The 23,438-nt window shown below is 39.6% G+C and overlaps 1 protein-coding gene across 4 annotated transcripts in view; it reads left to right on the forward strand.

The window, feature by feature from the left end:
* NLGN4X (neuroligin 4 X-linked) overlaps nucleotides 1-21,851 on the forward strand; it is a 513,298-nt gene extending 491,447 nt beyond the window's left edge. For 3 of the 4 annotated variants that reach the window (XM_073667342.1, XM_073667341.1, XM_073667343.1), the window contains one exon: nucleotides 18,614-21,851. In XM_073667342.1, coding sequence (XP_073523443.1) covers nucleotides 18,614-19,454 — 841 coding nt within the window. In that variant the 3' untranslated portion in view covers nucleotides 19,455-21,851. The remainder of the gene's footprint in view (nucleotides 1-18,613) is intronic. The other variant, XM_073667345.1, reaches the window with a different exon arrangement.
* The last annotated feature ends 1,587 nt before the right edge of the window (nucleotides 21,852-23,438 follow it).

Below are 23,438 nucleotides of genomic sequence, written 5' to 3' on the forward strand. Positions count from 1 at the left end.
GAATTGACATAACTGCCTCCTTGGCTAAACACTACTACTTCACCCAGCTCCAATGACAAGTCCTGGCAATGGGTTATGCCCATTTTCTCGCCAGTCAAAGGGTTTCCCATCTGATCCTGTCTTTGCCTATAAGATACCATTCTTAGAGTAAGTCAGACCAAATTGATCAATTTGGTCATAAAGAAATACATTTCAATCTAAAATAATGCCAATCAAGCTAATCAGTCCGCATTGTTATCTTGAGCTGAGTTTGTTCAAAAGAAGCACAATGCTGAGTCTTCAGTGACATCTCTTTTCAAGAGTATCAATTGTCTTAATCTGAGCATTCCCCTTCCCATCTCAGAACTGCTCATACACACTTGCTGATACATACTGTAGATGTTTATCAGAATAGAGAGGCTAAGAGAAATGCAGATAAACACTGACTTCTAGGGCATAGAATCTTGCTGTTCATTAATAATATCCAACTAAAAATTTCAAGAGGACCTTGATATAGATTTCAATTAGAAAAGTATTTACCCATTTGCAGAGAGTGAAATGAAAAATAATGTGCAGTTTTGTGTATAAAGACACAACCCAAAAATAAATAGAAATCAAATTCCCCTAAAATTTCACCCAAAAATTTGTACTCGCTAAAATTTGGATTTTTTTTTTCAATTTGATTATTGCAAATCTAACAAAATATTTGCTGGATTCTGAAGGGTCAGAATTTAAGGTTTTCACTAGGCCATCTTTGGCATCTTCTGGCACTGAGCATTCTCTGCGCCTCTCCTGCTCCAACTAGGCCATGATGCCATGACTTTGCATGACTCTATTTCAGAACTTCTAGATACTTGATTGAATCTATCATGCTCTCCACACGCTGCAGATTTCCATTGCCAGAGGAAGCAAATAGCTCCAGAGCATTACCAAGCCTCTGTCATACTTCACTGTAGTTAACACGCTCTTTTCAGCTTTTTTCCTCCTCCAGACTTACCACTAATCTATAAGTCTGAAAAGTTCCAGTTTTGCTTGATTGCTCATGAGAGCAGAATCCCAAAACTTCAGTGGCTTATTTTGTATGGTTTTTAGCATATGGGCACCAGCTTCTCTTGAAAATGTCCTTGATTGTTCGGTTTGTTGAAAATAGCAGGTTTATAAAGTTTCCTAATAAACCTAATGTACAGTGAGGAATGAATAACTTTGTTTACATAATGGGTACTGTTCCCTGCAGTGGCAGGTGATCAGAGATCTGACTAGTGTGGTCACTACTCTGTAAAATGGTTGTGTCTATAGCACATTTGATCCACCAATTTATATATTCCCCGCAATAATTACGGGCATCTGATGTAATTTCCAGTTTTTGGTTCAGCCATATTATCCATGAGGGGAGATTAAGGTGTGTTCCATTGTGAATATACCACGATGCAACTGTTGGGCCATATTATGGAATGCATGGTCTCATACTACCGGGCCGTGCATTATAATCACTTCACTTCCGGCCACCACGTGTGCAAAATATATCATATTTTTTGCATACTGTTGCTATTGCGCTATTCCCCCTATACGGCCGTCTATAGTATGCAACTATATACTTTGCAACATATGTAATCTGTGATCTTATAATACCTCTAACTCTAAACCTGCCCATTTTTGACACTTTTATAGTACATTCAGGAATTGATGCATATGATGTTCTCATTTTAAAGCATTCTGTTATCTGCAACTATATTTTAGTTCAATTATTTATACTTATTGTGCCCTCCACCAAAGTGTTGTGATTTTGTTTTTGTGGCCCACTGTTATAAATTTGGATCTTACAGTACCAGGATCATGTGCTTGATCCAGGAGACAGGGGTGCAGTGTCACCTTATGCGGGTACGCATACTGTCTGGTGGTTTTAATGGCCGCCTGGAGTGACAGGAAAGACACGATTGCATAGTATTGCAGTATGTGACGCGGCTCTATGCTGTTCCTTAATACGGCCGCACAAGATCCTGGGCATGATGCTTGCGATCACGTGGGATGGTAACATATGACGCAGCCATGTGACTCATAGCCACATGACGCAACCGGAAATGATGCGGCAGCATGCCTCGACTGTACATAATGCTGCCTGGTGGCGCGGCCAGAAGTCACACGGTCGCTCTTGAATACCGGGTATCATGCGATCACATGGCATAGCTGGATATGACATGGCCAAATATGTGACCGCGCTATACTCAGGCCTAAGATAGGGCGGGCACTGGATGCAGCCTGATATATTTTGCACACGCGGTGGACGGAAGTGAGGTGATTATAATGCGCGGCCCGGAAGTAAGAGACCATGCATTCCATAATGTGGCTCAACAGTTTCATCATGGTATATTCACAATAGGTACACACCTTAATCTCCCCTCATGGATAATATGGCTGAGCTAGAAAATGGAAATGACATCAGACGCTGGTAATTATTGGGGGGAATATATAAAATGGTGGATCAAATGTGCTATAGACACAACCATTTTAGAGAGTAGTGACCACACTAGTCAGATCTCTGTTCACCTGCCACTGCACGGGCCAGTACCCATTATGGCTCTATATCCCCTGATGAGTCCCCTTTATTGGGGATAAAACGCATTTGGATTATACCTACACATAAATTATATTCTACACTGGAGTGAGGTACATTAGTCCTGACTCACACTTGGGATCTGACCTTGTAAGGGCAGAAGCAATGCAAGGGCACGACAGGGGAGCTCAATTTGCTATGAACATATGTCCCTTCTCTATCTATTACTAGACACTGTTGTCCCCCCTTCGTGCCAGTCTCCTGTGCCTGGATTTAAATCTTCTGAATGGTGAGATCGAACCATTTTTTATTCTATAACTGTTTGGATTTAGCACTTGCACCTTAGATTAATTTATGTCCCTGATTCCTATGTATCATCTTATTGGTATATTAATAAAAGTTATGTTTTATTTATAGTATATATTCTCTTCTGCTGAATGCTCTAATAATCAGTTCCTAAAAATTTAAAATTCATCGGAATCTGATATTTTGGAGAAATTAATAATTAATTTGATTTATTTCCAATTTAAATGCCTTTTCCAATTGTTGCAGCATTCATCTTCAGTCAAGTCAGAAGCCATAAAGAAAATTACACTTAATAGTTTAAACTTATTGCAATCACTGTGGATTTATTTCCTTATATCAACTCTACACTGACACATTTCACCCTATCCCCTCATGTAGTCTGTTAGGAGGGCGGTTGCAGACAACTTTATTATAATGGAACGCAACCGACCCCGGGGTCCGCGATGCAGCCTGGTGGACTGCTGCCGAACACTTTCCATGTGAAAAGAAAAGCAACCAACTTAAATGATAAACCCTTCCGTGTTACTGCACACAGGAATGGGTATAGCGGTTCGCTCTATCTCTGTTAACTGCATAGGAGATGCGCGGCCGGGGAAGTAGCTGTAGCCCTGTTAACTACACAGGGACTACACTGGCGGCGCTGGGATGCGTGTGTGACTATGCCGACGGGTACACGTGCCTCCAGCCAGTGTGCTACCGGACTGAAGGGTACTACTCCACGTGACTGACAGGCGATAGCCGTGGATAGGACGTCTGCAGGCTGTGTTAGGTGACCCCTTTGGCAGAGCCAGACTGCTAGACGAAGCTACCTGCCTATTTCCACTAGCCTGCCTATTTCCACTACACCTGCCTATGGAAACTACGTGGAACATAGTCGTCCACGCATCAGCATCACTGCTCAATGATCAGAGCGCGCCGCCATGTTTGTGGGCGGGTCTTTTAAAGACTAAGCCCTAACCCACCTTCGCACTATTGGTGGCGTCACCCGCGACCAATCAGGCGGTGCCAGGTCACCGGATCGGGTGGTTGCCAAACCACCAATCACGGTCCGCCAAGTCAGGGACATGCTCAGTGCAGTGAATCCTGGACTTAGGCTCCAACAGCCCTGTCTCCCTCCGCAACCTATGCTTAACATTGCTAGGCACAAATACTCAAGAAACAATCTGTACATCTCGTGGACCAGCTAGGCATTGGGGCTGATGATGATGCTGAGCAGCATCAGCCCTGGCTGGACCAGAATGGGAAACCACAGAAGGTTCTGGACCCATTAGCCTGATGCCTAACATTATCCCCCTCCACTTGATGCTCATTTTCCTCAATGAGCAGGGGAGCATGAATGTGGTCCACCAGGTCACCTGGAAGATCCTCAGATCCGTGACCCCTCCCGTGTACAGGGTACCCTCCTTTCCCACGAACCATATTAGACCACATAATAGCCTGCAGCTCAAGATTATCACCCCTGGTGTCTGTGGCAGGTTGGGGTTCTGCAAGTTTTGACAGGTGAACGGGCCTAAGGAGTGACACATGGAAAGTGTCATGACTCCCCTGGTGTCGTGGTAACTGTAACCGGTACCTTAAAGAGTTTACCTGGGCCAAAATTTTGAATGGACCAATAAAGCGAGGAGCAAACTTAGCAGATCTCCCGCATAATCTAGTATTGCGAGCCAGGAGCCACACTCTGTCGCCCCAATAGAATACGGGGGCAGGATGACGATAAGTGACAACAGACTCTCTATGTGTGGAGTCCGTCACGGGTGATGGATGGAGAAGACCAGCCGGATTTTGATGGAATGATTTATCTCTAGCACAGATAGAACATGCGATAACAAATTCCTTGACGTCCTGGAACCACCGGGGCCACCAATAGGACCGTTGAAGGGACTTAGTGGTACGTTTGACCCCCAGATGAGCTCCCATCTTAGGGGCATGAGCCCAGGAGAGCACCACATTTTGTAGATTGGGGGAAACAAACGTCCTCCCCGACGGAACCTCGTTAGAGGACACTGCAGCCACCCTCTCCACCTGAAAGTTCTTTTTTACCTAGTCTGACAAGACCCAGGTCCTGGGGACAGACAAAGAATCTGTACCGGTAGCCACAATGGTAGAGGGATCAGAGACTACCCTCCGGGTGACTGTGACCATACAATGAGACACACAATTCTCACTCCAGGAAGAAATTCTCCCTGTTTTCCAGTCAATGTGTGGAGTATGACAACGTAGCCAGGGGAGACCCAATAACACCTCGTCTAATCCAACAGGAATAATAAGAAAGGAGATGACCTCCTGGTGGCCCTGAGGAAAAGACATGGTGAGGGGAATGAACTGGTGGGTGATTAGCGTGTCCAGGAGTCAACCATTGACTACTCTAATGTTCATTGGTCTTGGCAGTAACTCTATAGGGATGGCGTGCCTCTGGGCAAGCGTAGATGACAAAAAATTGCCATCAGCACAAGAGTCCACCCTCGCCTTGGCAGTAACTGCAGATGTACCAAAGGACAAAGTCACCTTATATAATAATTTGGAGGAAGAAGTCCCAGAATCTAGACTCCTTCGCACTATTGGTGGCATCACTCGCGACCAATCAGGCGATGCCAGGTCACTGGATCAGGTGGTTGCCAAACCACCAATCACGGTCCGCCAGGTCACGGACATGCTCAGTGCAGAGAATACTGGACTTGGGCTCCAACAGCTCTGTCTCCCTCCGCAATCTATGCTTAACATTGTTAGGCACAATTACCTGAAAGACAATCTGTACATCTCGTGGAACAGCTAGGTGTTGGGGCTGACGACAATGCTGAGCAGCATCAGCCCTGGCTGGACTGGAATGGGAGCCACAGATGGTTCTGGACCCATTTTAAATCCAGCAACAGCCCGACGCCTAGCATAGTCACTGAGCACAAGTCTTGTTTTATTTCACAAAAACGCAAACCCCTCATCTTATTTTTACTTTCCTACTCCATCCTGAACAAAGTGTCATCCTTGAAATTTTTTACCCAGGTCATTGCTCTCGTCCAGTCAGGTTTCTGATATGCTTAACACATTATCGTCTGTGGCTGTCTTAGACTCATGCATTCTGTTCATAAGATTTCTTACATTTGCCAGCAGACATTCAATATTATTAGTACATTTATTTTTCTTATGTCCACATTTATTTCTATTCAATTGTCTACTTTCTTTGATAGTCCAATCCCTCACTAAATCTATATTAGACTTTATTTTACTCCAAGCTGTCTGTCATCTACCACGTTTTGTACAAACACACCCAGTTCCTACTTTAGAACCTATTCCAACAATAAAACTATTGTAATGCTGGGTGAAGGTGAAGTGACCCACTGTTAGCTAGCAAGAGCAGTGTGTCGGTCATACTGGGCGCTAGCCATCCTACTGCCATGCACCTTTGAAGGCCGGGTATACTCTTCACCCGCCTCCCGGTCATGGCAAGGGGGAACTTTTTCAGAGCCATTCCCAGGTGGAGAGCAGTACAGCAGCTGGTGACCGGGCAAACAAACAGCAATCAGGGCAAACACAACAGAACCAAAAAATGCAGTGCAATATCATAAACTAAGGTGAACAGTGATAAGTCAAGCACAAGCACTAAAGCATGAACCACCTCAAAAGCACAGCAACACCGACATTAACCACCCATCAGAACTGAAAATAATCATCAACAAAAGGAGGAAGTGGCAGGTTTAAACATGCCTCCCAGCAGTCAACTGACCACGCTGGGGCAACACCCAATCTCCACCCTCAGACCACAGAGACAGTAGAGGAGGAGAGAGAAGATGGAGGGATCCTGCCATTATCTCACTGCCCAATCATGTATGGAGTCCCGCATCCACTGGCAGCAGCTAACACCAGGGGACCCGACGTCCCGGAATCCCCACACAGTATAATCATTGGGAGCAGCGGCATACTGCCTCCCAGCAATTCTAGGTGTGTATCTCCTAGAATGGGATATCCGGACTGAGTGAGCACCCCTGCTAGCTCCACCCCCAGAGGTGAGACCCTGCCACCATTGCCAGTGAAGAGCAATGGGTGACCTCAACATTGAGGTGCAACAAGTCTCAACTGTAATGCATGTAGACAACAGAATAGTTAGTCCAATTTCCACATGTGAGATGGCTGATTTTCCCGTGAAAACTTTTACATACATTTTTTGCTTGCAATATTTTGTTTTATAGTAGTCTGGAAAGCAGCTCTTGTTAGAACCTTGCTGTTAGGTTTTTTTTCCTTTGCTGGTCACATGACCTTGTTGGCCTATTTAATCCTGCTCCGCCCTTCTGGCTTTGCTGGACTTCATTGTATATCTACTTTCTAGCTAGCCTGTGCTCTGTATCTATCTCTGTTAGTTTGCTTGGTCTACGGACCTCTAGGTTCTATCTATTTTGTTTTTTCGTCTGTCTGCTGCTATTTCTGTTAGGAGGTGTCCCATATTCCTCCCAGTCCTTAGTACTTGTAGGGATTCCCTCCCCAAATCTATAGGTCTCCGTACAGACTAGATTAGGACTTTAGCAGGTCTGATCGCAGGATCAGGTTCCCTGTTACATCGTAGGGATTCAGCTGAGTCTTATAGTAGGGACAGATCTCCTCTCTTTCCTTAGCTTTGGTAGCAGAACATAACAGTAAGTCCAGCCTGTAAATTCTCTAAGGAAAGATTTTTTTTTGTTCCATCATGGTGTCGGTTCAGGATTTGGCTAAACACCTGCAGGGACTCTCTCTGGAAGTGGCCGAGCTCCATCAGCACGTGAGTAACTGTCCTGGAGCATATTTCTTGGAGCCTAAGGTATGTTTGCCGGATTTATTTTTTGGTGAACATCGAGAATTTTTTTCATTTAAAAATGCTTGCTTATTGTATTTTCGTTTGAGACCCAAGTCCTCTGGGGATGAATCCCAGCGCGTAGGGTTCATAATGTCACTTTTGCGCAAAGAGCCTCAGGAGTGGGCCTTTTCTTTGCAACCTAGTGATACATGCTTCAGATCAGTGGATAGTTTTTTTTCTGCTTTAGGACTATTATATGATGATCCTGACCGTGTGGCATCAGCTGAGACTGAGTTGAGACGTTTAAAACAAGGATCAGGTAATATGGAAAAATATTGTACACATTTTCGTCGTTGGTCCACTCAAACAGGGTGGAACGATTCTGCTCTGAAAAGTCTATTTCTTGCTGGGCTCAGTGAAAAGGTTAAAGACCTGCTAATTGCTTATCCTACACCTGAGGATTTGCAACAGGCTATGCAATTAGCTATACGGGTGGACAGAAGACTGCGTGCTAGGGTTAATGAGAGCAAATCCTCTGCTATGTCAGTTTCTGGTTATGATAATGTGTGTACTAACAGTGGTGAACCGATGGAGATTGGATCGGTGGCACCTCGCTCTCAAGAAAAACACCGTCGTTTTTCAGAAGGCTTGTGTTTCTATTGTGGAAAATCTGGTCATTTGATTAAAGGCTGTGAGCTTCGTATGAAGAAAGAAAAAAAAATGGTCAGTCACGCCCGTATTGCCTGTTTAAATTCCAAGGGTATATTTTTAGCTGCTTCCACGATTGCTCAGGAAAAATTAATGGAATTTCGGGTGTTTGTTGATTGCGGGTCTACACTGAATGTTATTGATGGGGGATTCGTGGAAAAACTCAATTTAAAACCTGAACCTTTATCATCACCCATTGCTGTGGTTTCTGTGGATGGCTCCCCTTTGAAGAATATTACTCTCAAGGTCAGTGAATTTCCTCTCACTATTAATGGTGTTCACCATGAGAAATTGGATTTGGTAGTGCTGAATAACTTGCCTTCTCCAGTAATATTGGGTTTGCCCTGGTTAAAACTTCACAATCCTGTACTGGATTGGTCTACCAGTGAAATTAAATCCTGGAGCCATAAATGTTATGACAAGTGTTGTAACGGGCGTATTGCAGCTTTGGATAGGGGAGAATTGCCTGTTCCTATTCAGGATTTTTGGAGAGTTTTTTCTGAGAAAGAATCGCAGGTTTTGCCTCCCCATAGAGACTATGATTGTTCTATTGAATTTGTCCCTGGAGCGACTCTTCCTAAAAGTCGTTTATTTAACCTTACTATTCCTGAGAGGAAGGCTTTGGAGGAATACATACAGACAAGTTTGGCCGCCGGTCACATTAGGCCCTCTAAGTCTCCTGTGGCGGTTGGATTTTTTTTTGTAAAAAAAAAGGACGGCGGTTTACGTCCTTGTCTGGATTTTCGTGAGATTAACAAAATTACGGTACGCAATCCTTACCCACTGCCATTGATTCCTGATCTGTTTAACCAGTTATTGGGGGCCAAGTGGTTCTCTAAAATTGACCTTAAGGGGGCATACAATCTGTTGCGCATGAAGGAGGGTGATGAATGGAAGACTGCTTTTAACACTCCTGTGGGTCATTTTGAGAATCTGGTTATGCCTTTTGGTCTTACTAATGCTCCTGCATTTTTTCAGAATCTGATTAATGACATCCTTAGACCTTTGATCGGTAAAAATGTGGTTGTGTATTTGGATGACATTTTGATTTATTCGCCAGATCTGGAATCTCATTGGCGGAGCGTGCGTGAGGTATTACAGTTATTAATGGACAATTCGCTTTTTGCTAAGCTGGAGAAATGTGAGTTCGCTGTACAGAGAATTAGTTTTTTGGGCTACATTATCTCCAGCAAAGGTTTTGAGATGGATCCGGTTAAGGTTCAGGCTGTGCAGGAATGGCCTAGGCCTATTGGTTTGAAATCAATACAGAGGTTTTTGGGTTTCGCCAATTACTATAGAAAATTCATAAAAAATTTTTCTAGTATTGTCAAACCTCTGACTGATCTCACCAGGAAAGGTGCTGATGCGGTTCAGTGGTCTTCTGAGGCCATTGAAGCTTTTGTGTATCTCAAGGAGAGGTTCACCTCTGCTCCCATCCTTATGCAGCCTGATGTTACTAGGCCGTTTTTGGTTGAGGTTGATGCTTCCTCTGTGGGGGTTGGCGCAGTATTGTCTCAGGATAACGGGGATGGATTACATCCCTGTGCATTTTTTTCAAAAAAATTTTCGGAGACTGAATTGAATTACGATATTGGTAATCGGGAATTATTGGCTATTAAACTCGCATTTGAACACTGGCGCCACTTCTTGGAAGGTGCGGAATTTCCCGTTCAGGTTCTTACGGATCATAAAAATCTGATATATCTTGACGCTGCCAAGCGCCTGAATGCCCGTCAGGCTAGGTGGGCACTGTTTTTCTCGCGGTTTAATTTCTCCGTTACTTACATCCCTGGTACTAAGAATGTTAAGGCGGATGCCTTGTCTCGCAGTTTTTCTCCCATAGTCGGTGCTGAGAAAGAGGAAAACATTTTACAAGAAGGTGTTGTGATAGCTGCTTTAGACTCCGTTTTGGAAGATGAGATTCTTAAAGCTCAGGAGAATGCCCCATCTAACACTCCTCATGGGAGGTTGTTTGTGCCTGGGACCTTTAGGAGAGATTTGTTTGTTGAGTGTCACGAATCTCGGTTGGCAGGTCATCCCGGAATCTCTGAGACCAAGAGACTGGTGGGTCGCAGTTTTTGGTGGCCTGGATGGCAGAAGGAAGTCATTAAGTGGGTGCGCCAATGTACTATATGTGCTAGATCTAAGTCCTCACATACTCCTGCTGCGGGGTTGCTTTGTCCTTTGGAGGTCCCCAGTGCTCCTTGGACACATTTGGCTATGGACTTTATAACTGACCTTCCCCCCTCTGAGGGTTTTACTGTCATCTGGGTGGTCGTGGACCGTTTTAGCAAGATGTGTCACTTGGTTCCCTTCGTCAAACTGCCCTGCGCTAAAACTCTCGCTAAGGCCTTTGTCAAGGAAATTGTCAGACTTCATGGCGTTCCTACTGACATTGTTTCTGATAGGGGTCCTCAGTTCGTGGCTCGTTTTTGGCGTGCCTTTTGTGACAGGTTGGGAATTCATTTGTCGTTTTCGTCCGGATATCATCCTGAATCTAATGGCCAGACAGAAAGGAAAAACCAGGATGTTGAGCAGTTCTTGCGTTGTTTTGTGGCAGACAATCAAGAGGGGTGGTCTGAGTTTCTGCCACTTGCCGAATTTGCTCTGAACAATCATACATCTTCTTCTGCTGGTTGTTCGCCTTTTTTTTGTTGTTCTGGGAGACATCCGTCGTTTGGGTCGTTCTCCAAGTTGGGATCTGCCGTGCCTGAGGAGGAGAATTTTTCCGGTGATTTGGAAAGAGTTTGGACGGATGTGCGTGGTAATCTTCAGGAGGCCAACAGAAAATCTAAAGACTACTTTGATAGGAAACGACAGGAGGTTTTGTTCGCTGTTGGTGACATGGTTTGGTTGTCCTCTAGGAATCTGCGGTTGAGGATTCCTTCTAAGAAATTGGGTCCCAAGTTTGTAGGGCCCTTTAAGGTGCTTCAGGTTGTCAACCAATCTGCTGTTAGGTTGGAGGTTCCTACCTCCTGGAGAATTAATCCGGTCTTTCATGTCTCTCTGTTAAAAAAAGCTGTTGTGTCGGATGGTGACGCCTCTGCCTCTGTTCCTCCGGTGGTGGAGGACGGGGAATATGAAATTTCTCGCATCCTTGACTCTAGACGGTATAGAGGTAGTTTGCAGTATCTTGTGGCCTGGAAAGGTTTCGGACCCGAGGATAACTCTTGGGTGAGGTCAGATGATGTTTCCGCGTCCAGACTTATCAGAGCGTTTCACAGGAGATTTCCTGATAAGCCTGGTCCTAGGGGATCCGGAGGATCCTCTTAGAAGGGGGGGTACTGTTAGAACCTTGCTGTTAGGTTTTTTTTCCTTTGCTGGTCACATGACCTTGTTGGCCTATTTAATCCTGCTCCGCCCTTCTGGCTTTGCTGGACTTCATTGTATATCTACTTTCTAGCTAGCCTGTGCTCTGTATCTATCTCTGTTAGTTTGCTTGGTCTACGGACCTCTAGGTTCTATCTATTTTGTTTTTTCGTCTGTCTGCTGCTATTTCTGTTAGGAGGTGTCCCATATTCCTCCCAGTCCTTAGTACTTGTAGGGATTCCCTCCCCAAATCTATAGGTCTCCGTACAGACTAGATTAGGACTTTAGCAGGTCTGATCGCAGGATCAGGTTCCCTGTTACATCGTAGGGATTCAGCTGAGTCTTATAGTAGGGACAGATCTCCTCTCTTTCCTTAGCTTTGGTAGCAGAACATAACAGCTCTATCTTCCATGAGCTGATTAGATGTATTGTTTAGCAGTATACCTATGAACTCTTCCAATATTGTAAGGTGGGTTGCTGAAGTCAAGAAATCAGAAGCTTTTGCTTCCAGGTAGCATAGCAGCTCAAGCTGCTGCTCAACCACAGAAAATGAACTAACAAGCAGTAAAGTGAGTAAAATGACATCAGAGTGTGAATATGTTGCATTGATATGAATAAAATAATGATTTGCAGTACTCCATTACTCCAGCGATTTTTTTTACATGTGGGTTAACTTCTTTAACAACTTTACAACATAACATGCAAAGTATGTCATATGCTGTCTCTCTGACTCTGATACGGGCTTGGAAGCTTAGCCCACATCTTTGCCAGCAGATGATGGCTAATTTAATCTCTTATAGTTGCAGCTGCTCTCAATCTGTGAAAGCAACATTAACAGTGCGTGGGCAAGAGGGGACACTAATTGTTTGCCATAATGGCCAGGGGTCTGCCACTGCAACAACACAAAAAAAAATTAATAAGAAGTGATAAAAAAATCGTGATTGTACTGACCTAGAGAATCATATTGGCAGGCCACTTTTATTGATGATCGCTAAAAAAAATTGCAGAATTCTGCTAATTAAGATTTTTTTTCCTGCTTTTCAGTACATCACATGATTAAAAAGATGATGTCATTCAAAAGTACTACTTGTCCTGCAAAAAACAAGCCCTCACTCGTCTATGTCAATAGAAAAATATAAAAGTTATTGCTCTAGGATTAAGAGGAGAAAAAAATTAAAACGAAAACTCAACCTGTCCTTAAGGGGTTAAATGGTTACTGTCCTTAAAACAAACTTTTTTTTATAAATAAATAGTACTAGAAAATATAAGAAGCTTTGTAAAATATCTTATATTTCTTTCATCACTCCTGAGCAATTTCTTCAAATCCTCTATATTTATTGAATGTATCATTCAATCATCTCAAATACTTATTACTTAAGACAAGACAAATTATCAGCTCAATGAGGTATGAGGCTACAAAGCCTGTTGAAGTTTGTGAAGCGGGAAAAGTGGAGTAGGAGTAAGGAGAAGAGTGACAGAGGCACAAATTAGATCATGCAACTTTATATTATGTGCTTAATTTGGATAATATCATACTTGTTGCTGTATATTATTTTACATGCTGCTGCCTCTGAATATGTGCTAGAAAAATAAAAGCAGGAATCCCTCTCAGTGTGTGCAGTGTATGGGAAACATCATGCATATTCTCTCTACTCACTAGTAAAGATAGAACTGAAAATTAGATCCAATGCCTGAAGTGGAGAAAACTGAGAAATATGCAGAATACAAGTCACTTAATGGTCAGAAATAGTTGTATTCCTTATGTACACACACAACAACTTTTTACCTGAAAGTAAAGGTACTCTTTAATGATGAAGAGCAGGGAAACTGCGTAACCAGCCTAGCCAGTGTGACAACATTCATGGCTTAGATAATCCCCTTGCTCAGTGGAAAACATGAAACAATCTAACAACAAAACATGAAAAAATCTAACCTTTGTAATATAAATTATGGTATAATGACGGATCTATGTATTTTGCAACTGTATGAACTATGAAATTATGTAAATTTATCGGAATCGAGCATGAGACTTCAGCTGATCCTGTTCCTTGTTTTCATATAGCTGTTAGACCTTGCCAATGTTTTACCTTATCTTTATTATATTTATATTTAACTCTAGTCACCTTGAGAAAATTTTATGCCAAAAGGCAAGCTAAAAAAAATATAAATATTTTTCTTATGTACCGGTCTCGTGTGTACTTTGGTATGCCAACATCTTGAAACGTCATTGACCTTTGGTAGTTCAGAAAAGCACAGAAACATCTTGGCTGTACTGATTTTCTGTTAGAAATGTCATATGCTTCAACAAAAGAAAAAAATGTTTATCATTAATAAGTAGGTGAAAAAGGTTAAACTTATTGGTGTCATTTATTTACTGTATGTAACAAAGCTCCTATTGTGAGAGCATTGTATTACAGTTGGTTGGGATCAAAGCTTTAGATATGCCTTGTTAGGTACTACATGGTTAGTGACTAGCAAAACATCTTTTTACTGACCTGAGATATAAAAGAATAGCAGTTCCTGACAGGTGAAAATGCAGCAGCTCTCAGCTGTACACCATAGCTGACACATTACTGCATCAGGTACGATCGATATTGGACCTGACCATGGCAATTTCACCCCTTAGATCCTGCTGTCAATAGTGACAGCAGCATTTAGATGGTTAAAAGAGCTTGAGAGCTCCCTCTTTAACCCAATCTGTACCTTGAGATCATGACTGTGTGGTCCTGATGGTTGCCTCCTTTCCAATACCAAGAAATGGCCTTAGAGTCTTCCAGCTATAGTGCTCTGTTCAGATGTTAGCATTTTAGTGGTGACAATGACATTTTTCATTCTTGTAATTCCACTTTGTGCTAATTGCTGAAAAGCACCTAAAAGGTTAGCAATGAACCTGACAGCACTTTTGAATGTGTTGAGCAGTGCTATTTTAAAAATGATTTCACTTTTGGGAATCTCCAATATCTGAGCACCCGAATGTCACTTCAAATTTGAATAGGTCCCTAAAAAATCAATTTGTAAATTTCCTGGAAAAAATGAAAAATCATTACTTAATTTTTAACCCATCGAACATCTTAACAAAGTAAAAAAACATTTTTCAAATCACTGATGTAAGTTAGACATATGGAAAATTATATTTATTAACTTTTAAGTGGTATGACTATCCAGCTTAAAAGCATAAGCATTTAAAGTATGAAAATTGCTATTTTTATTTTTTTTGTCAAGTTTCTGATATTTTCATAAATAAATGCAAAACATATCAACCTAAATTTATCACTAACATAAAATATATTGTGTCACGAAAAAAACAATCTCTAAATCACAGGGGTATCTTTAAACATTCCAGAGTTATTGAAACATAAAGTATCACTTGTGAGATTTGAAAAATTTGTCTTGGTCACTGGGGGTGTTAAATAAAAAAAAAGGTAATATTTGCCAAGGTAGTTTTCACCTTCTCATCCATACAGTGATAACATACACTTTTTCTCCCTTTTGAAGTAAATTTTTTGATTCATTTGGAATGTCCACATTTTTGACCTAATAAATTAATAATTCTTAAGGTATATGGACCCATACATTAATAAAGTCACAATATAATGTCCTTCTCTGAGCCCTCATGCAGTATAGTGTTCCCCATTGTGGCCCTACTACAGTTTAGTGTCCTTCTATGTCACCAAAATACTATATACTGTCCCCTTCTGTCACATCCATACAGTAAAATATCCTGTCTGTGGTCAATGTACAGTGTAATGCAGTATAATATTCCCCATTCTGCCCCAAAGCAATAAAATGTCCCCCTCTGTGTTCCTCATACTGTATAATCTCCCACATTCTGGCTCATATACAATATAATGTCCCTCTCTGTGGCCTCCATACAGTATAATGTCTCACATTGTGACCTCCATACAATATATACAATATAATGTCCCCCTCTGTGACTTACATTCAGTATAATGTTCCCCTGTGTGGTGCCTGTACACAATGATGTTCCCAATTCTTGCCAACATACATTATACTGTCCCCCTCTATGGACCCCGTGCTGTATATTGTCTCATACAATGCAGTATCCCCATCTGTGGTCCCTTATTTTATAAGGTCACCAATACAGCACAATGTTCCCTTCTATATTGCCATACAGTGTAATGTCCCCCTCTGTGAAGCTCTTTACATTGCAGTTAATAAAAAAATAACCATTCCATTTACCTTTTCTCCTACAACGAGCCACTCCTTCTTCCTCCTCCATATGTCGCAGCTGGCAGAACAATGCAGCGATGTCATTGCAACACCTGTGATGACACCTGCTGCTGGTCTCTGATAGGCCGGAAGCTTATATACATATTGGAGGGTAGGTAGGCACGGGTTCTCCATTGTGCAAAACTTTTCAACTGAATATGCATCCAAGGATGCAAAACCAGCTTAATATACAGTACAGACCAAAAGTTTGGACACACCTTCTCATTTAAAGATTTTTCTGTATTTTCTTGACTATAAAAATTGTACATTAACACTGAAGGCATCAAAACTATTAATTAACACATGTGAAATTATATACTTAACAAAAAAGTGTGAAACAACTGAAAATATGTCTTATATTCTAGGTTCTTAAAAGTAGCCACCTTTTGCTTTGATGCCTGCTTTGCGCAATCTTGGCATTCTCTTGAGAAAGCTTCAAGAGGTAGTCACTGGAAATGTACTTCCAACAATCTTGAAGGAGATCCCAGAAATGCTTAGCCCTTGTTGGCCCTTTTGCCTTCACTCTGTGGTCCAGCTCACCCCAAACCATCTCGATTGGGTTCAGGTCTGGTGACTGTTGAGGCCAGGTCATCTGGCGTAGCACCCCATCACTCTCCTTCTTGTTTAGATAGCCCTTACACAGCCAGGAGGTGTGTATGGGGTCATTGTCCTGTTGAAAAATAAATGATGGTCCAACTAAAAGCAAACCGGATGGAATAGCATGCCGCTGCAAGATGCTCGTGTAGCCATGCTGGTTCAGTATGCCTTAAATTTTGAATAAATCCCCAACAGTGTCACCAGCAAAGCACCCCCACACCATCACACCTCCTCCTCCATGCATCACGGTGGGAACCAGGCATGTAGAGTCCATCCGTTCACCTTTTCTGCGTCGCACAAAGACACGGTGGTTGGAACCAAAGATCTCAAATTTGGACTCATCAGACCAAAGCACTGATTTCCACTGGTCTTTTGTCCATTCCTTGTGTTCTTTAGCCCAAACAAGTATCTTCTGCTTGTTGCCTGTCCTTAGCAGTGGTTTACTAGCAGCCATTTTGCCTTGAAGGCCTGCTGCACGAAGTCTCCTCTTAACAGTTGTTGAAGAGATGTGTCTGCTGTTAGAACTCTGTGTGGCATTGACCTGGTCTCTAATCTGAGCTGCTGTTAACCTGCAATTTCTGAGGCTGATGACTCGGATAAACTTATCCTCAGAAGCAGAGGTGACTCTTGGTCTTCCATTCCTGGCGCAGTCCTCATGTGAGCCAGTTTCTTTGTAGCGCTTGATGGTTTTTGCAACTGCACTTGGGGACACATTCAATTTTGCCCAATTTTTCGGACTGATTGACCTTCATTTCTTAAAGTAATGATGGCCACTCATTTTTCTTTACTTAGCTGCTTTTTTCTTGCCATAATACAAATTCTAACAGTCTATTCATTAGGACAATCAGCTGTGTATCCACCTGACTTCTGCACAACACAACTGATTGTCCCAACCCCATTTATAAGGCAAGAAATCCCACTTATTAAACCTGACAGGGCATGCGTGTGAAGTGAAAACCATTTCCAGTGACAACCTCTTGAAGCTCATCAGGAGAATGCTAAGAGTGTGCAAAGCAGTCATCAAAGCAAAAGGTGGCTACTTTGAAGAACCTTGAATATAAGACATATTTTCAGTTGTTTCATACTTTGTTGTTAAGTATATAATTCCACATGTGTTAATTTATAGTTTTGATGCCTTCAGTGTGAATGTACAATTTTCAAAGTCATGAAAATACAGAAAAATCTTTAAATGTGAAGGTGTATCCAAACTTTTGGTCTGTACTGTAGTTCTGACACTAATGGGCCATGTTTGCATCATCTGTGACTATTATGTCCCTCAATGCCTCACTGAGGGACTTCCTAGTCGACCAGCGGAAGAGTCCGAGCCTGATGACAACCTTCACACTATGTTAGTAGCATAGTACACATTTAGTACATTGATGCACTTTATGCTATCCTCAAAGTGCTCCGTTGATGTTAAGTTGACAACTACTATGTCTGGATCTATTTTTTGTGTGCCTATTCTATGTTAGCTAATAATAACTGAAGCCTAAAGCAAGTGAAAATGCAACATTTTCAGTATGCTAATATATAAATAATTGCATTCTCTATTTATTCCTATTTAGTAACTAGTAAGGTTTTTTTCTGCCACTAGGGAAAAATTGTTGCAAAGCTTTTAAATTCTGCAGAATTAATGATCTTTTAGGTTTGTAATCTGAAGGCATAGTGAATACAAGATAAAAACAGAGCCATGTTTATGGCAATAAAACAGCAATTACTATATAGTGAATGTGTTATGCCCTGAATTCAGATAAATTATAAAGCACATAAAGTTTCAGAATGTGTCAAAAAGACAAGTTTTAAAATCACAGAACAAAACTCTTGAAATAAACAAAACATTAAAAGTTAAGGATCATAACTTATGCTGCAAAATTGTAAATAATGTTTTTTTTTTCACATGTAAATAGAGCTTATTTTATTTAGTTTATATCTAGGACCTTAATCTAGTTATAATTTGTTTCATGTTGTTTAAATTTCAGATATATTTGTAATTTTATATAACACAGTATATTTATGTATATTCACACATCTATGGTATATTATTCAGTTTTTTTACAAATAGAATTACATATATCAAGTGATTTAATAAGGATATGCTGAGAGTAACAACACATTTACTCTAATGTTCTAATACATTTACTATAAGATTCTAATATATATCCTTTTATTTTTAGTGATCCCAACAAGCCAGTTCCTCAAGATACAAAGTTCATTCATACTAAGCCAAATCGATTTGAAGAAGTTGCCTGGACGAAATATGATCCAAAAGACCAACAATATCTCCATATTGGACTCAAGCCAAAAGTAAAAGACCACTACAGGGCGACAAAAGTGGCTTTTTGGTTAGAGCTAGTGCCACATTTACACAATCTGAATGAAATATTTCAATATGTTTCTACAACAACAAAAGTACCCCCGCCAGACATGACATCATTTCCTTACGTTACCAGACGATCTCCTGTAAAGTCAAGAGCTACTACAAAACGTCCTGCAATGACGCCAGCGAATAACCCTAAAGAAACACAAAAGACTGTCCTGGGCGAAACTACTATTATTGCTGAAGATAAAAGAGATTACTCAACAGAACTCAGTGTCACAATTGCTGTTGGAGCATCCCTTTTGTTTCTAAATATCTTAGCTTTTGCAGCTTTGTATTATAAAAAAGATAAAAGACGTCATGAAACCCACAGACGGCCAAGCCCTCAAAGGAATACGACAAATGATATAGCTCACATTCAAAATGAAGAAATTATGTCCTTGCAGATGAAACAACTGGAGCATGATCATGAGTGCGAAGCTCTTCAAGCACATGATACTCTACGGCTAACCTGTCCACCAGATTACACTCTCACACTAAGAAGATCACCTGATGATATCCCACTCATGACTCCAAATACCATAACAATGATTCCAAACACATTAACAGGGATGCAGCCATTGCATACCTTTAATACTTTTAGTGGAGGCCAAAATAGTACTAATTTACCCCACGGGCATTCCACCACCCGAGTATAGCTTTGCAATGTTTTTAATCCTCCTGGAGAAAACAAAAACAAACAGAAAACTTGTGAAGAATTAGAAAAGAAGGAATTATTTTCTTACTTATTCCTTTCTTGAGGAATTGTCCAATATTCATGCAGATCAGTCGAAGTGTGAATTGTGTACAATGCTGTTATGATAAAGCTTATGAATTTATCCCTGCTAGAAGAATTTAGAGAAACTTAATATTCTGAGCAATCTCCTAGAAGAAAACGGATTTATTCCTCTCTACCATATATGATGAAAGAAGCTGCTGTGGAACAGACAAATATTGTTACTGCTTTGTTTTTGTTTTCCAAGTTCTCTATGTGCCATAAAGAAACAAGGGGCTCTTGTTCAGACATGTTAGTATATTGAGCTTTTTCTGAAGCTGTTATTCACGATGGAAAATCTATTTAAAGCAGAGGACTGACTATGCAGAGTTAAAATGTATAGCTCTGGCAATGAAGGTAAATGCCATCATGAACTGTATTTAAAGTAAAAAAAAGCATATTTGTATAAATGTAAATAGCTGTGAGTTACAAAAAAATATCTTTTATTGTTGTTTTAAGTTTAAAAAAATAACTTTTAGAAAGATTGTGCTTTTAGTTGTGACCTACGTGTATATACATTAGTCAAAAACCATCTTTATTGCCTCCAGAATAAGAAAAAAAAGGGTTTTCTTCTTAATAACTTGTCCTCAAACAAGAGGTATGTAATTTTATAATATAATTCATTTGTAGGAAATAATGCAAGCTCACTTGAAGATGACATTTTGGATATGTTACAAAATTTCCCCTTTGAGGTAACAGATATGCATGTGCAATTTTACTGTACAATTTTATTTTGTTATTATTTTAAGCAATATTTTACACTTTGCTCTTGTTTTATGAATTTCTGAAAAATTGGTAAATGCTCAATGATAATGAATTTAATTATAAATGCATATGAGAATGTTTGAAATTGTTGTTTCCATTAAGATCCAAATATCTCAGAGTATATTATTAGTGAAGCTACAAAATTCAAAAAAAGAAATATAGACAGAGCATATTATTTGCCTCTGCATTTATTATTTGTAATATTAAGAAAATGATTACTGCAACATGGTTTCAGATTTGTATTAACTGAGGCAATGCCTTTGCCACTATGCCTAATGTTTGTCATATAAAATGTGGGTCAACATTTATTTCTCGTTTTTGTTTATTTTTTTAATACTGATTATGTACTTGTCACATAAGTAATGCACATTATTGAAAGTTAAAAAGAAAGACCACCAAATGATTTTCAAATAAATTCTAAACATTTTATTGGAAAGTTCTGTTATGTTTTCTCTTTTTTAATCCAACATTTTCCTTAAATTATTTCTACAAGCCAAGTAATGTATTGCATTAAGGGCTCATGTACTTGGATATACAGTATTAAGGATCCATACAAGTTGCATGAAGCCATAATGGACCCACAGAAGCCTATGGGGATAAATAGTACTTTTGTATCTTACCAATTTCAAATAGTAGGAATCAGAAGAAAAACAATTTACATGTTTTGTAAGATGCCATTAAAAGAGGATTTTAAATTATAAATATTTTTAAATGAATTCTCTCTGTACAACTATGCTGTACAAACCGACCTTAATGGATATGGATTTGTAGTACAAAAAGAGTCACAGGGAAAATTCATCAGGCTTTAGTCTATTTCAGTATTGTCTATTTTGACAAAATTAATGTTAAATGCAGAAGCTGAAAAGTGATACTTTTTATTACAATATTATGCCCCCTCTTTATTTCTCCACTAAAATTATTTTGTTTCTGTGTGGAAAGATCAAACCAGAAAAATTTTGTTTTTACTAATGTAGTATATTAGTAAACTTTAGAATTTAAATTTAGGTTAAGACTTGATTCACATTAGCACCATTACTTCTTTTCATAACAATGCCGTGATAGCTATGTCAGATCCATTTTCAAACTGTTATTACCATTCTGAATTATAATACAATCCATTAGGTTTCCATTAAAATTGCAGTTTTTTTGAAGCTAAGAAAAAATCTGCACACTATGCTATTCTTGCCATCAAAAAATACCAAAAACTAATACTGAAATCTAAAAATGGCAATGTAATCAAAGCCTTTCAACACACTAGGATTAATGGTGATATTTATACTGTCATCCCATATGTAATATTTATTATTTTAAGACTGAAAATGTTTAAATGTGTATTACATTTGTTTATGGATATACAGTACTTTAATTACCAAGGTCTTAATATGTATTAGTAAATTTCTTCATGCTGATATTGAAGAACTATATTAGCACATTGTGTATAAAATCTCTAAGGTTATTGCCAATTTTTCAATGAATGTATGGAACAAATTGGGCAAATGTAAAACATCTGTGTAAAAAATTCAAATATTTGCTCATTAAATATGTTCAATAAACATTTATTTCTGCAAAAGCAGGAAAACAACTTTTACATTTTTAAACATGGATTACATAAATCATTTACATACATATATTTAAAATGTGTCCTACTATGATTATTTTTTTAATATAGTGCCGTATTTTTCAGGGTGCATCACATGTGACTAAAAGGGGATGAAGTAAAGTTGTGAAATTTCCATGCTGCTGATCAGTTGTGAAGATCCAAATTACAGGATAATGGTATTGCGGTTTCTTATTGGCTTTAATTAACGCGTTTTGAAGTTGACTAAAACCAATAAAAAACACAATACCATTATCCTCTAATTTGGATCTTAATTACTGATCAGCAGTGCAGAAAATCCAACTTTACTCCATTTCCATATAATACTGGTCGAAAGACTTGTGGATTTGCAGCAGCTGACCCTTTATGCCTTTACATAGTTGTGTAATCTCAATCTTTCCAGGATTTCCAGGTTATCATAACCTTATCTAATTATATATTTATTTTACTCAGAAAATACCCTATTTCTGCTTCTTTTTGATCGTAGTTTCTTCATTAAGAGGAGATGAAAACAGAGATACAAAAAAAGACAGCCCTGTCCATATGAGATTACACCTTACTAGGAACATGAAAAAAGACAGTTTATGGGATGGTAGAAATAGTTAAAATATCAACATGGTATTAGTGTAAAGAATGTTAGGGTAGATTGTAAGCTATTCTGAGAGATGAGTATATAGTTTGACTTTGATCACTTTTACTGATTTTTACCCAATGAAGAGACTTATAGAATAGAGAAGCAGTAGAGCAATAAATTAATTAATAGATAAGTATGGCCGTACAGTTAATAATTGATTGGAGAAGACATCTCTGCTTTACTGTGAGCCACAGAGTAGGTTTTTGAGCAGTAAGTCATAGAAAGAGAACAATTTTGGAAAGTTATGAAGTCAGAAGCAGCAGGAAAGTAATAAGCGCAGAATTTGGCATTATCCAAAGGTGTTTTAGTTCTCTATGAAGGTCTTTAGATCAACAGGAAGAAGACAATTCTATAAAGAAAAAAATGCTATGGTAAATGAATTAAACAGACACATATGAAATAATATAATTTAAACTTTAGAAAAAATGAAAGACTACATAAAACTATATATACCACCAAGCAGAAGACAAAAATGTAATGGACAACCATTACCTAATTGGGATAATTATTACCAACAAAAAAAGTAGCAACTATGACACATTTTAGTATTCAAACAATAGAATAATTAAGCTCAAAGGAAAAGTAATTTACATAACTGGACAACAATATTACATACCCTAATCATCATTGTTTCTTCTTTCAGCAATGCGATAAACAGTATGATTCTTAAAGTGGTTTTCCCCATGAACAAAGTTCAATTTAATCAATAGATCTTGGAATAATAATAATTTCCACAATTGGATGTGTTCACAAAAAATCTTCCTGTGCTGAGATAATCATATAAATGTGGCCTTGCTATGTCCTGTTTAATAGTAGAAACTGGGAGAAAAAAAGAGCAAATAGGGTCTTATCTGAGAATAACAATTATGCAA

This window comes from Phyllobates terribilis, unplaced genomic scaffold, assembly GCF_046119375.1.
Source record: "Phyllobates terribilis strain yellow unplaced genomic scaffold, ASM4611937v1 Scaffold_2__4_contigs__length_985480577, whole genome shotgun sequence".
Classification (NCBI taxonomy): Eukaryota; Metazoa; Chordata; class Amphibia; order Anura; family Dendrobatidae; genus Phyllobates; species Phyllobates terribilis.